Source organism: Tigriopus californicus, chromosome 9 (assembly GCF_007210705.1).
Source record: "Tigriopus californicus strain San Diego chromosome 9, Tcal_SD_v2.1, whole genome shotgun sequence".
Lineage (NCBI taxonomy): Eukaryota > Metazoa > Arthropoda > Copepoda > Harpacticoida > Harpacticidae > Tigriopus > Tigriopus californicus.
Window position 1 is genome coordinate 15,358,999 of NC_081448.1, and position 13,943 is coordinate 15,372,941.

The following is a 13,943-nucleotide window of genomic DNA, read 5'->3' on the forward strand; positions in this document are numbered from 1 at the left end:
AATTCGTCCTTATACATGCACTGACCATTTTAATCAATATCTTTGTTTGTGTTAGCCAACCCAAAATCTTTTTGTGAGCCAAAAGTTTGGTTACAAACAGAAATTTGGCTAAAACTCCCTTTCAATTGCGAAGCAATTAGTATAAATCATTTTGATTGCTTAATGTAAAGTAAACATTCCAATGGAAATCACTTTGTGGCTACTGCGTATCAATTTCAAGGAATGGGAAAGGGATGCAATGAAAGAAGATTGCTAACACCGCCAAATGTAGTTCTCTTGTGAGATTTTTTTTGCTTTTATTCCCTTTTGGTCATTTTTTCATTGAAATAATGCTAGGAAAATGCTAAAATGCTAGACAAGATTTCTCAATGCTTGGACCATGCAAGTAATGCTAGTTTAATACTAAAAACCAGACCAATGCTAATAAAAAAATTCCAATTCAAGCGGCCCTGAAATAATGCTAATTTTAGAAAATTAGCATCGAAAAATGCTACCTGACCAGGCTGATTCAAACCTGCAAGATTCCCAGTTACGAAGTCGGATCCCCCCCCCCTCTAACATCATAAAAGCAAGAATTTAAATTACGATCCGTAAGTAACATTGTATCTCTTCCTTGTTTCTCGGGCTCCTTCATTGTTTAATCTACTTCCCCCTAATATTCGTTGCCCTAATATCCAATAGGGCTAGTCAAGTAAACGCGTTCATGGACAACTGACGTTATTCCATAGAGTAAAATCAAAGACAACATGCCCAGCCAAACCGCATTGTGCATACATTGGATTTTGACATGTTTTCCATTTTACATGCTTGTCTAGGCAATTAGCATTGTGGTATTGAGCCAATTTGATAGTGCGTTCACTGATTAACACCAAACATGCTCATTTAGTAGGGTTTTGTAACACAACTCGCTCAAAATCACTCGATTATTGAAAATTCAATGGGCGAATGGTGCGAGTTGATTGTGATGTCTGTCTTAGCCCTCTCTCCCCAAATTGCCCCAAATCAGGGTGCCGGACCCCATTTTTCCTTGAATTTCCTTTACTTGACATCCCCTATAGCCAGGGCTTTAAGTGAGTAACGCTACAGGTAGCTCGTTACTTTTCTGAAAAAGTAAGGGTTACGGTACCGGAATGATTCTTTAGTCTTTCTGTTACCGTTACTTTTAATCTTTACTTAACGAGCGATTTTTCTTTCAATTCCTTCTCAAATGCAATGACTTACTTGGCACTGATGGATCAAATAAATAAGTGCAGGAGTCATTTGGTTCACGTCATATTTACTTAACGTAAAAAAAAATCGCATTTGCGTTTTTTCGCAGTTTTAGGTCTTCTTTTTCTGCAAAAGTAACGGGTAACGGTAACGCGTTACTCTTTGTAAAAAGTAACAGTAATGGAAGCGCCTTACTTTTTTTCGGTAACGGTTCAAGCCCTGCCTACAGCCCTAAAAACATTGCCTTAAAAAAACAGAGCCTTAGATATGAGTAGGTTTTGAAATTTCATGTTTCTTTGTTTCCTGATCACTGATTTCCTGAAGATTGAATAAATCTTGCAAAACCTTATACTCTTATTAATGCTTTCTACACCTTCGAAATTTACGTCGGGAGAAGTTCAAACAGTAAAGACAAACTTTCTTTTAATAAACAAAAATAAAATTACAAGTCCTAACCCGTAATTATTAGTGATCAGAAATATAGTTTTGTGATTTTCATAAATTGTTTCATTTCTACTTTTCACTCACTTTTTACCCTTTGGGTTAAGTTTCATCTTCAGATCAACAAAAAGTTGATTTTCAAAGCAATCTCATATCTACAGCATCTAAGCGAAGTTCGGTTTTTGAAGCATCCTGAAATTATGAATGGTTTGAGAAATCAATACCATCATTGTGTGAGAATCTAAGTCGATTGTGTACGTACAGGCAACATACGGCATAATTCTTAGAAACAAATAAATAAAATGCACACTCAATTACTTATCGATGCTAACCAGAACATGCATTCTTATAATGGTCACAATAAAGAAACTCGCTAGAAATGGAAACATTGCAAAAAACGACATGAATGAAATTTTTTCATCCTACAGATTTCTTAGGAAAAATGGTCTGTAAGAAACTTCATTTGCATTGTCGTTCTTCTAAATCTTACTAAAACATGACAAAATACCTCCAATTTTCCTCAAAATCGTTGGGATTAGGTTACTTTGTGGTTAAAATTCGCGAATAAGTTATTTGTTGCCTTAAAATTACCAAAACAGTTCAAAATTTAATTTGACCTACAAAACTGTCTTTCCGACTCCTAACCACATTCAGCCCTCACTTGAACTGGGCGCTTGCTTGTTCCATTGATTGTTTCCTTAGCGGCTGCAGATTGTTGGCTCCTGTCAGAGATGACTACGTTCTTTTGTGTTCTATGGCTCCTGTTTATTGACCAACCACCCGGTCATTCTGAAGATATTGAAATTACCACTCTTTTATTTTGCTCGCGTGACAAGCTCACGCGCAATATGATTCCGCTGAAATCCCGCAACCTAGTCCACTTGACAGATCACTATACAATCTGCGCTGCCCCAAGAACTGAGGCACCCGCCGTCATCAACCCAGCCCACCCACCCAACCAATGGTCCCCCCCGTTATATCAAGGCTCATGTGATCCGTCAGTCCTTCATCGGACACCCTCAGCCATTCTGGGCCTCCAATTCCAGCCCTCCCAGTTACTCCGTTTTATATACTAATTCACTTTAGCGCACGAATTATCTGGGTTTCTCCCGAGACACATCATGGTGCGGGTGGTGTTCCTCCATCCGGATTTGGGAATTGGCGGGGCTGAAAGGCTCGTCGTGGACGCGGGTTTGGCTCTGAAGGCGCGCTCGCATCAGATTCACTTTGTCACGGCTCACCATGACCCGGCGCATTGCTTCGAAGAGACCCAGGATGGCACCTTGGACGTGGTGGCCGTCGGCGATTGGTTACCCAGACATCTCTTCGGCCGATGCATGGCCCTGTGTGCGTATTTGCGCATGATCTACGCCGCCCTGTGGCTTGTACTCTTTAGCGGGATCGAGCCCGAGGCAAGTGATTGCATGATGAATGATCAAATCCATCCATTCACCCACCCACCCTTCTGAGTACAATCGTCCATTGATCAATCTTGATTGGCCGCTTTACAGGTGGTGATTGTGGACCAGATATCCGTCTGCATCCCCATTTTGTTGGCCCTATCCACGGCCAAGATCATCTTCTATTGTCACTTCCCGGATCAATTGCTCACCGGGCGACAGTCCTTGTTGAAGCGATTATATCGGGCGCCCATTGATTGGCTCGAGGAGGTGACCACGGGTGCGGCTCATATTGTCTTGGTCAACTCGAAATTCACGGGTAATGAAAGCATAATGACACCGGGCTTCGATGGGGGGTTCCATGTTCAATGCCATATTCTTATGTAGCTGGCGTATTCCATGACACATTCAAACGATTGAATGTTCAACCGGAGGTGCTCTACCCATCCTTGAACACGGCTCAATTCGAAGTGGGTGTGTCCGTGAGGCACTCTGTGGCTGATGAGGACACGATCAACTTCCTCTCGATTAACCGCTTTGAGCGGAAAAAGAACCTGCCTTTGGCTATTCGTGCTTTCGGTAGGATTCGGTTTTGATTGACCACATAGCAAAAAGTTTCATTCCATTTATGAAGAGAGGCTTGAACTACTAACTAAGGCCTTGGCATTGCTCTTTCAGCGGAAGTCACCCGTGCCCTGCCTAAGAAGAAGAAGATCAAACTGATTGTGGCGGGTGGCTACGACACTCGCGTGACGGAGAACATTGAGCATCTGATCGAGCTCGAGACCATCGTGCTTGAGATGCAATTGAGTGCGCACGTCGAGTTTCGCCAGAATTTGTCGGATCAAGAAAAACTCCGCTTGCTTCGCACCTGTGATTGCCTATTGTACACGCCCTCCGGCGAGCATTTCGGGATCGTGCCCATCGAGGCCATGTTCTGTCAATTACCCGTGATTGCCGTTAACAATGGAGGCCCCAAGGAGACCGTGGTGCACGCCGAGACGGGCTTTCTGTGCGATCCCCAACCAGCGGCCTTCGCCGAAGCCATGAGCGATATCGTGAAGGGAGGCAAGGCTCTCAAGGTCAAGATGGGCAATGCCGGACGCAAGCGAGTCATGGAGAACTTTTCTTTTGGAGCTTTCAGCGGCAAACTCGATCGGATCGTCCAGGAATGTTCTCAGTTTGAACGAGAGTAATTAAACTATGATTGGTGCGGGTGAATGGCATTCAAATATATTTCGGGAGATCGTCTGATTTAAAATGGAAAAGGGTAGGTTTCATGGAATAATCGGATAAAGAATTACCAAACACGGTCGCGAATTTGACCCAAGGCCTCGCTTTGAAGTTGAGGTCGTTGGGGCGGACCCGGGCTGGCCGTCAAATCCGAATTCAAGGGCGGACTAGCGCCCGACTCGATGACGTGAGGGCGGGTGGGGGGCTTTTGAGCGCTCATGTGCGCCAATTGCTGGCCCTTTTTCGACGATAAATTCGGCATTTCGGGCGTGAGATCGTCCGGGTCCTGAAACGAGGCGGGTTGAACATTCTCGTTATCCCGCAGCCGTGACCACCGTTGCCCGTAAGGGGACTTGGCTGCAGGATATTGGGGTTTGAGTTCATCCATGCGTTCCGTCCGGGCATGGGCGGGCGGTGGGGGGACCCTGGGCTCAGCCCGTCGGGCCTGCGCCAAAATCCGCTGGATATCCACCGTCAAGGCCGGACGTTGGGGCGTGAGCGCGTCTTCGATCGGGTGGTGGAATTCAGGTGGCGGGCCCGATGGGGCCATATGACGAGGCGGCGGGGGCGGCGGATCCGCACTTTTGGTCTTGGGTTTCCGCACAAACAACCCGGGTGTGATTTCGACGCGGGATTGGTCGCCGGGACGCGACAACGGATCTGGGGTCCCGACCAGCGGCGCTGGTTTCTTCATGATGGGCAAGGGTCCGGAATCCTCCTCGTCGGAGGTTAGGGCCAACGATCCATGGGTGCCGGCCGAAGGCGGAGCCGAGGGCGGAGCCGAAGGTGGAGCGGCTGACGGCTCCGGGGGCGGGCGGCTGGCCTCAGTCTCAGCCCAGGCCGGAGCCGGAATGGACTCTTTGAAAGTATATCCCAAGGCCTGCAAGGCGCCTTGACTGACGCCCGACTCGAAAATGGTGGGCGGAGCGCTCTCCGCCTCTTCAGAGTCCGGCAGGTTAGCCGGTTCATTGGGCCGAGCCGATGAATAATCGGCCAGGATTTGGTCCCAGGTCCAGGTGGACGGGTCGGACACGTCGGACGCGGCCAATTGGGGCGTGTACCCGTACTGCCCGGCCCATTGTTCGTATTGGGCCAGCTCTCGCAGCAACTCTTGCCATTGAAGCCGCGATGCGTCCAAGAAGGCGTGCAAATCTTGCGTGTCGCGCCGTAATTGGGTCTGGACCTGCGGGACCCGTTGAGCCATGGCTTGGACGGCCTCCAACATGTCCTCGGCCAGTTCGGCCGGTTCGGACCCGCCGATCACGTGCCCGGGACCTAAAGCCGAGGTTTGAACACTGAGGACCCGCACGCGCTCGTCCCAATCGCGACTTAAGAGCGTAAGAGCGCGGAAAAAAGCCGTGGGCGGGTCTGACACGCCCATGGTCCTACTTGAACTGAAGGGCCAGCGATTGGTAAGGATGGGGAGGGTGTAGGGGAGGGTGAGCCCGGGGTTTGAAAAGCTTTTTCCAGGACTTGTTATGATTGGAAATCTGTGGGTCATGCCAAAAACGATCATTGGATTTGGCTAGGCAAAGTGGCAGCCATGTTGTTGAAATATGACCTATCCCGCCCAATCCCGCCTAATCCCTCACGGGATGAAGGCTAGGCCGCGCCTAGTCCTCCTTCTATTCCTCGCCGTCCTATTGGCCGGAGCCGGCTAGGCCCAGTCCCGGGCACTAAATCAAATCTCATGGCTCTAGTTGTTTCTGGGCCAGATTGAAACTGATGGGAACAAACGTGGCCCACCAAAGTTCCAATGGATTTCAACCAACGAAAACCAGCCCATAAGCCAATGTAAAGCAAACAAGCCGGAAATGGGAACTAGAGCCAGAGTTGAAAGACTAGAGTTTTCGTTGGAATGACATACTGAGCAATCTTATTATTCCTTGTGGCACAGGAGGGCATGATTAAATATTGAACTTCTTTAAGGTGTGGACAATATGGACTTTTTGAAATCTGAACTAGAATAAACTACATGTAAAGAGACAACCAGCTATTGAGCACAGTTTTCATTCATGAGAACCAGTATTCAAAGTATGATTTTGACTGGAAAGTGCTTGAAGCCAATTCTGACATGTGTCACAAGTGACCAGAAACTCCCTTTTCAGCAACTTGTGAACACAGAGCCATGACCTAAAGTTTCTAGCAATAGTGTTTGGTTTCCTTTGCACAACTAAAATATCTGTACAGCTTGCTGGATTTGGCCCAATTTGGTAATAAGGCTGTTAGCATTGGCCCACTTCAGTAGAACGTCATTATAAAATGACCAGCCATCAACAGAGACGCACATGGTGGCAAAAAATATTGATCAATAATTGCTTGAAATCAATTCAAAAGTCTTACAAAAGACAACAACTGAAGCATGGAGATGATCTTCTGATTGAATATTTAGAGAGGTTTACAATCAGTTTTGGGGCGTTGCTTTTGCCATAACAAACTTCAATCATTGCGTCATTTTATGGAGACAAATGTTTTTGCCATTTATCAAGAACATACATAGAACTATCCACACACAAAAAAATGAGAAAGTCCGGACTGCGCTTTTGGAAAGGTCAAGGACAAATAGGGCCATGACACGCCGAATTTCAATTGATGCATTGGTTTGAAATAATGCTATCAAAAGGCCATTGTCCCAGGAGCATATCGATTCCAAATTCATCTCAATTGGATAACTGCAGCCAGAGTTATGGCTGTTCAAACACTGATGGCCGAGTGGTTTGGTCCAAAGTGGACATGGCCATAGAATACGCCCTGGTTGGCCTAGGCACCAGTAACTCGTTCTATGACGTTTTTCTACGTCAAAAAACCAGTGTGCCAAAAATTAGCAAAATCAGAGCTGACTTGCCGTGATTTTGTCAAAATATGTGCCCACTTGCGACGTGGAATGCCCCTAGAGCTAAATTAGCCTGTTACTTGAAATATTGAACCTACGTACTGAATGCGTGTAAAGATCCGACAAAGTAAAAAAAAATATATCGACCCTATCTTTTCAGATTTGAAGCCTCATCTGGTATTTGAGACTTTTCAAGACATTAAAATTGCAGGATCCATCAAAAAATGCCATAACTGGAACAAATAACAGGCAAAACACTAACCAAAGTCAAAAAGGGATCCTTCGGCATGAGGCTCAATACAGTCAAAATCGGATATAAGAGCAGAATTGAAGGTGGCAAAATATTTCTTTTTATTTCCCGCGCTTCACAATGGAGTTTTCGATGGAAACTGGTTAAGCTATTTTATAAAAGCAAGTTTTCAGCTCCTTTCTCATAAAAACAAACAGTCATACATAATGGCTTCTGCCACGAGAACCACTTTTTCCATCAAGGAGAGGCAAAAGCTCCTTACCGATTTTGACAAGCTGTCCAAGATAAGCTTGACCGAGAGGGTGCCACAAAGTTAGGACTCAAGCGTGCTTCTTGTGGAAACTCTTGTTTATTTTTTTCAAACTGCGTAAACATACAGCCAAACACACTGCCCTCTTTGCATTTTGTTTCATTTTTCTCGATTTTTATGGTTGCATTCTGTTTGGACCATAAAACTACATCAAGTTATAGCTTAAAAATATGTTTTCCGTCATCAGTTTTGCATTTGGAGCCGCGGAACTGGAGCATCGGATATAGGAGCACATCTGATATAAGAGCAGAAATTCATGGCCCCAAAGCTGCTCTTATATCCGATTTTTACTGTATAGTAGTTAATATCATAATGCGTTCATAGATCCAGCAAATTTCGTAAATTTTTCTAGACCCTTTTCTTTTTTCTAGGTTTGAAGCCTAATCTGGTAATAGAGACTAACACCATTGCACCCACATATTTCCTCTCACTTCACTATAAATGTAGCCAGTGCTTTGTCACACCAGCAAGCACACATCAAACGGGCACAATTTGTTGTAAAATTAGACAAACGCACTTCAGATTCAAATGATTACGGCACAAATAATGAAAAGGAGCACATTCCTTGTCTTATTTTCAGTATCCTCAGCGATTACTTTGTTGAGCTTGCATGCGCTTGAAAACTTCAAGATCGTCTGTTTTTTTTATTGGAAGAAGGAAAGAAGCCAAAATGCCCCGTTATTGTAATAAACTTTGCCGACGTTAAATCCTGATTTATTGCGTATCTTGTTTAAATTAGCGTAATCATGCATTTGAATGTGGATGTACCTGCAAAGTAGTTGTCAGAGACATTGAAGTTTAGAAACTTCTCGTCTGTGATGGCAACCCTAACTTTTCCTTCTCACGGAATCTTCCAAGACCCTACTAGGGAGGAGGGTCTCTAGGCCCTACTATTGACTCTTTGAAGCGGGAAAGGAAGATGACGTCATCGTTAAATTTTGAGAGATCAGTCCTACTTTTGAGGCTTCATATCTCTTTGCTGAGGGATTAAATTGAAGGTTCAGTTCTTTTATCCATTAAAGGAATGGTTTATGCTGGTATGTATTTTTATAAACTGTCTAAGTGTCACTTATTAACATGCATAAAAACTAATTTTAGAAGAAAAAAGCCGTTTTGCAGCTGTTTTTTTTTGTATTTTAGAATTTCGTATTTTAGCTTTTTTAACTTTTTGAAACCTTAGAAACTGTTATTGTCCAATATTGAGATTAATATCTTGATTTTTAGTACCTCTACTGTTTTGAAAAGTGCTCCAATGACCTCCCAAAATTTGTGCTGCTTTTCATCGTGCAGCTGCTACTTCAATGTGTCAATAGTAGCCTTACTATTGAAGGCGGGAACTCAAACTTTTTTTGAGGCAGGCTGCACAGGTTATTTATTTGCACTTGGGAATGCTTACTCACCAGCACAATGCAGTTGATGCAAAACTTAAGGACATAGGTTTGGCCAAGACACAAGCAGCTTTTGTTCAAAACGAACAGTATCAGAGTTTTTTTAGTAACCTAGCATGCTTGAATCATTTGGGCTTTGGCTGCTGGGCACATTCTAAGTAAGAAATAAGGCCTGCTATAAGCATCCAATAGAGTGGTGCGCGGGCAGAGAAAAATTGGGCACCCTTTTTTGATCTGCTCTTGAAATTTAGCTTACCCAGGCATTTTGTGGTTACATCATTGGGCTACTGGCTCTTTTAGAAAAACTAAATTGAACCAGAAGCATTTGGACTATTTTGCCATTTTTATTTGCATTATTTAGCCGACCTGATAATTAGTGACACAGGTCACATAATGTCCGGAAAAGAAATGGCGTGCATGACCCGTCTAGAGTAGCTTATGGGCCAATCTACCATGCCCCTTTGCCATTGGTTTGGGCTGTCTGAGGTTGGAATTAAGGGCCGCTAGGTTGGAGCGAATGGGACCAACGTTGGTGATCAGACGGGCGTGACGAGTTCATGCGGGAATGCCAAGCTGAGGGCCGAATCTATTGGCCATATAAATTAATTGGGCTGAACTATAAGGACCCCACCCTACAACCCCGGGATTGGGCCTATTAACCGACATGACCCCACATGCTATAGTAGCTAGAGATCAAAAAATGATCACCACTGGGTCCAGGAGTCCAGCGGAGCATTGCCAATCTAGTCACCCTGAGATGAGGCAACCATAAACCACAACAAAGGAACATTGAACAGATATCCAAAACAATCCATCCATCCAAATCCATTCATCTAAATCCATTCATCACTCATTCACTCGTCCGCTAATTCCGCCAGACTTGGTCAAACTTCCATGAAAAAAGGCCGAACCTAACCTTTGGTTGCTGAGGTCACCCCCCCGGGCCGGCTATACGCACTCCCCGCGCATCCGAATCACCCAAGTCGGGGCCGGTTCAGACGGTTGGGACGGTTAAGGCTGGAGGATGGAGTCGTTGCTCGAGCAACAACGTCGCTACCATGAGGAACGCGAGCGTCTTTTGGACGCCATGGTGGGCGAGACACTTATCCTGCAAGCCGGTAAAGTCACACCCGCGCCCACTGCCACGGTGGCCGCCCATTCAGCCTTGGCTCAAGGCCTGAGCGCGGCCGGTCTGGGCGGCGCCAGCGGCGGCAATGCCAATCACACGGCCTTGGGCGGCGGGGGTGGGCCTAGTGGCCATCCGCAGAACGCCCGCCCGTTAACGCATCGCGAGACGTTGAACGGCGAGCACCGGATCCGCCTGATGCTGGACCGCCAATTGGAATGTACCCGCCGTCTCAAGGAGATCTACGAAGACAAAGACGGCCAACGCAAAGACGAGGTGGCCGCATTGTCCGGCCCGCACGAGTTCCAGGAGTTCTACGCCCGCTTCAAACAAATCAAAGAATTCCACCGCTCGCATCCGGGCCAGATCTCCGTGCCCATGTCGGTCGAGTTCGAGGAGTTGAAGCGGACCCGCGAACACGCCCTGGAGGACCCCAGCACCAATGGCTGGATCGAATTCTCCGACGAAGAGGGCTACGGCAAGTTCCTGGACCTCCACCAGGTGTACGAGCTCTTTGTCAATTTGAAGGGCGTCGAGCGCGTGGATTACATGACCTACGTGATGCAATTCGATCGCTTGTTCGACATCCCCAAGGAGCGCAAGGGCGCCCACTATAAGGCCTATTTGCACGCCTTGCTCGATTACTGCCACGATTATGTGCGGCGGGCCAAACCTCTGTTGGACGTGCCGCGTGAAATGGCCAGTGTTCGCCAAGAGTTCGAGGTGAAATTCGCTCAGGGCGACTTTCCGGGTTGGTCGCCCGAACAACCCGCCGGCGGTGGCGCCTTGGCCACCTCCAGCGCCCATCTCGATCTCTCGGCCTTCTCCACCTGGCAGGAGTTGTGTCCTTTGGGCTTGAACCGTCTCAAGTCCGGCCTCATGGCCTTGGGTCTGAAGTGCGGTGGCACGCTCGAGGAGCGCGCTCAGCGTCTCTTCGCCACCAAGGGCCAAACCCTGGACGCCATCGACCCCAAGCTCAAGGTCAAAACCCAGCCCAAAGGCCAAGCCGCCGAGCGGGCCAAGGCGTTGAGCAAACAACGGGAAATTGCGGCCCTCGAGGCCCAAGTGTATCGCTTCGCCGAGTTGCTCTCGGAACAACGGGCGGCCACTCAGGAGAATGTGGAACGCAAACAAGCCCGCACCGATTTGGAGCGCGACGAGTCGGACGAGGAGTTGTCCGAAGAGGAGCTCGAGGAGGACAACGACGAGGATGTCATCTACAACCCCAAGAAGCTGCCCCTGGGTTGGGACGGCAAGCCCATTCCGTATTGGTTGTACAAACTCCACGGACTGAATATCACCTACAATTGCGAGATTTGCGGTAACTATCCCTACAAAGGCCCCAAGGCCTTCCAACGGCATTTCGCCGAGTGGCGCCACGCCCACGGCATGCGCTGCTTGGGCATTCCCAACACGGCGCACTTTGCTAATGTCACGCAGATCGAAGACGCCATGTCGTTGTGGGAGAAGCTCAAGTCTCAGAAGCAGGACGAGGCCTGGAAACCCGAGCACGAAGAAGAGTTCGAGGACTCCCAAGGGAACGTGGTCAACAAGAAGATTTACGAGGACCTCAAACGACAGGGACTTTTGTGATGATGATCAAGTTCATGTAAATAAATTGAGAAAAGCCATTAGGGGCCTAGCATTAACTGATTCCGAGACTCCCTTCAGCTAGTTTAGTAGATATAATTGGTGGTCCACCGAACGAGCTAAAGTCAGCGGTGAGGTAAATTCATACACATTTTAAGTTTTTTTTCTTTTTTTTTTAATATTTTTCGAGATTCCATTAGTACGTGAAAAAAGAACAACACACTCTTGCTTAACATATAACGACTGAACACTTCATCGTCTCATGTTCTTTCAGATATAGAGAGGGAACCATTGGCGACCTTCGGGGCGGCGTAATACATCAACGTGGTGGTTTGGCAATGGGGCGACTCTCGTTCCGCCAGACGGCGTTCTCAATTCATGGAAGTTGGATCGAATGTCGGCGGCCCATCCGGGCGAGTGACCCCTAATAAATGTATGGCTTAATCACGAGATTTACATGGGCTCTGTGCCGAAATAACGATCGCCAAAGTTGCCAATCCCCGGGAGGACGTGGAACTTCTCATTGATTTTGGGATCCACGGCGGTTGTCACAATGTTCACGCGGGGGAAGGCATAAGCAATCGTGTGCACCCCGGACACGGCCATGAGCAAAGACACCAAATAAATGTTCTCCTCGGGTACGTCGTGGTCCAAGAGGACGCGGATGGCCATCATGGCGGCCGCACCCGTGGCTACGGTCGCGTCCATGAGAATCACTCTATGCTTCTTGATGTGCTTGGGCAGCCGCAAGTAGTATAGCTCGGGTTCTCCCGTCTCACGGCTGGTCTGGATCAGGATCTTGCCCAAAGGAATATCCTGGCACACCTCCGTCAGCCCGTCCTCCATGGTTTCACCCGCCCGGAGAATGGACACGCCGCAGATCTTTTTGGCACTGGATCGCTTGCCTTCGTAGGTCTCGTTCTGGGGCGTGGTCACCACCACGGTCTCGTAGGGGAGGAGGGAGAGGGCGTACTCTATCACGAGTCGGATCAGGCGCTTGGAGTAGAAAATGAACTCGTCCCGGGGTGTGTCCCGATTGCGAACGAAGGTGTGCAAGCCGCGAATCTGCGGGGTGGACGGCAACACTTGAAGCGAGTCGGGCAGGGGCTGATCGGCCATGTGCGTGGCCAGCTTCTCCCGGAGACGAAAGCCCCGGTTTTCCAACTGATTTTGGACGTGGTGCACTATGAGATTGATGGCCACCTCGTTCTCGCCGCCGCGGGGCACGATGATATCGGCATGCTGCATGGAGGGCGCAATGTAGTAATCGAAGGCGGGTTTCACGTGCAGCTCGTACTGTTTGAGCACGCTCTTGATGTCGCGCCCCCGCTGACTGATGTCGCGGTTGAGGCGACGACTGAGCCGAATGTCCGAGTCCGTGTCCACGAAGACTTTCATGTCCAACAGGTCGAGCACATGCTTGTCGTGAAAGGCCAGAATGCCTTCAAAGATCAGGACGTTGGCCCCGTACATGGACACGGTCTTGGTCTCCCGTCGGTGGGTGACAAAGTTATAGATGGGCACGTCCACCTTCTTGCCCTCTTTCAGCCGCTGGAGCGTCTGGCACAACAGATCAAAGTCGAACGCATCCGGGTGATCGAAGTTGTACTCGTTGTCGGCGGCCATGGCGTGCTGTTCCGGACTGAGGACATCGTAGAACGAGTCCATGGACAAGAGCGTCACCCACTGGATGTTGAGCTGTTCAATGATCTTCTGGGCCACGGTGGTCTTGCCGCTGGCGCTCCCGCCGCAAATGCCAATCACAAAAGGCTCTTTCATCTGGCCGTAGGCGTTATACCAAGGCGGCCGGCCTTGCGTGTAGATGGTGCGCTTTTGGGTCCGGATAATGGGCTCGCGCTCCGTGCTGATGGAGGCCGAAGTGGACGAGGTGCGCTGACGGCGAAAGGGCGGCGTGGCGTTGACCAACTCCATGAGCGGGTGCGTGGACAGCGACACGGCCGGGTGCGCGATGGCACTAGCCGATTTAGGCCGCCCGTGCAGCCGCATGGCCGACAAGCACAAGTCCTCGGCCAGGTCATCCTCGCCGTCTTCCGAGCTGCTCGGCTCCACCTCGGGCAAGTCCAACTCTTCGTCGGTCAGCTGGCCGTTCAAACCCGGCGAAAAGGGCCCGGGCGAGTCGGCCGCAGATTCAACCCGCGCCAT

General features: G+C 48.4%; 4 protein-coding genes across 4 annotated transcripts in view; 2 read left to right on the forward strand and 2 right to left on the reverse strand.

The window, feature by feature from the left end:
- Nucleotides 1-2,394: 2,394 nt before the first annotated feature.
- LOC131886790 (alpha-1,3/1,6-mannosyltransferase ALG2-like) lies at nucleotides 2,395-4,271 on the forward strand. The gene is made up of 4 exons (XM_059235193.1): nucleotides 2,395-3,062; nucleotides 3,162-3,369; nucleotides 3,438-3,629; nucleotides 3,729-4,271. Exons 1-4 carry the CDS (start codon nucleotides 2,772-2,774, stop codon nucleotides 4,244-4,246), a joined length of 1,209 nt encoding a protein of 402 aa, XP_059091176.1. The 5' UTR covers nucleotides 2,395-2,771; the 3' UTR covers nucleotides 4,247-4,271.
- Nucleotides 4,272-4,350: 79 nt separating this feature from the next.
- On the reverse strand, nucleotides 4,351-5,664 carry LOC131886794 (uncharacterized). Its single transcript, XM_059235198.1, has one exon. It carries the CDS (start codon nucleotides 5,662-5,664, stop codon nucleotides 4,351-4,353), a length of 1,314 nt encoding a protein of 437 aa, XP_059091181.1.
- A 4,065-nt stretch (nucleotides 5,665-9,729) lies between these two features.
- On the forward strand, nucleotides 9,730-11,839 carry LOC131886301 (splicing factor 3A subunit 3-like). The gene has a single exon (XM_059234589.1). It carries the CDS (start codon nucleotides 10,089-10,091, stop codon nucleotides 11,781-11,783), a length of 1,695 nt encoding a protein of 564 aa, XP_059090572.1. The 5' UTR covers nucleotides 9,730-10,088; the 3' UTR covers nucleotides 11,784-11,839.
- Nucleotides 11,840-11,927: 88 nt separating this feature from the next.
- LOC131886300 (uridine-cytidine kinase-like 1) overlaps nucleotides 11,928-13,943 on the reverse strand; it is a gene marked incomplete in the record, with an annotated part of 2,359 nt that continues 343 nt past the window's right edge. Inside the window, 1 exon segment of the mRNA XM_059234588.1 lies at nucleotides 11,928-13,943. Coding sequence (XP_059090571.1) covers nucleotides 12,234-13,943 — 1,710 coding nt within the window.

Coding starts and splice junctions, on each gene's coding strand:
- LOC131886790 (XM_059235193.1), top strand. CDS start 2,772: ATGGTGCGGGTGGTGTTCCTCCATCCGGATTTGGGAATTGGCGGGGCT. Junction 3,063..3,161: donor TTAGCGGGATCGAGCCCGAG/GCAAGTGATTGC, acceptor GCCGCTTTACAG/GTGGTGATTGTGGACCAGAT. Junction 3,370..3,437: donor GGTCAACTCGAAATTCACGG/GTAATGAAAGCA, acceptor ATTCTTATGTAG/CTGGCGTATTCCATGACACA.
- LOC131886794 (XM_059235198.1), bottom strand. CDS start 5,664: ATGGGCGTGTCAGACCCGCCCACGGCTTTTTTCCGCGCTCTTACGCTC.
- LOC131886301 (XM_059234589.1), top strand. CDS start 10,089: ATGGAGTCGTTGCTCGAGCAACAACGTCGCTACCATGAGGAACGCGAG.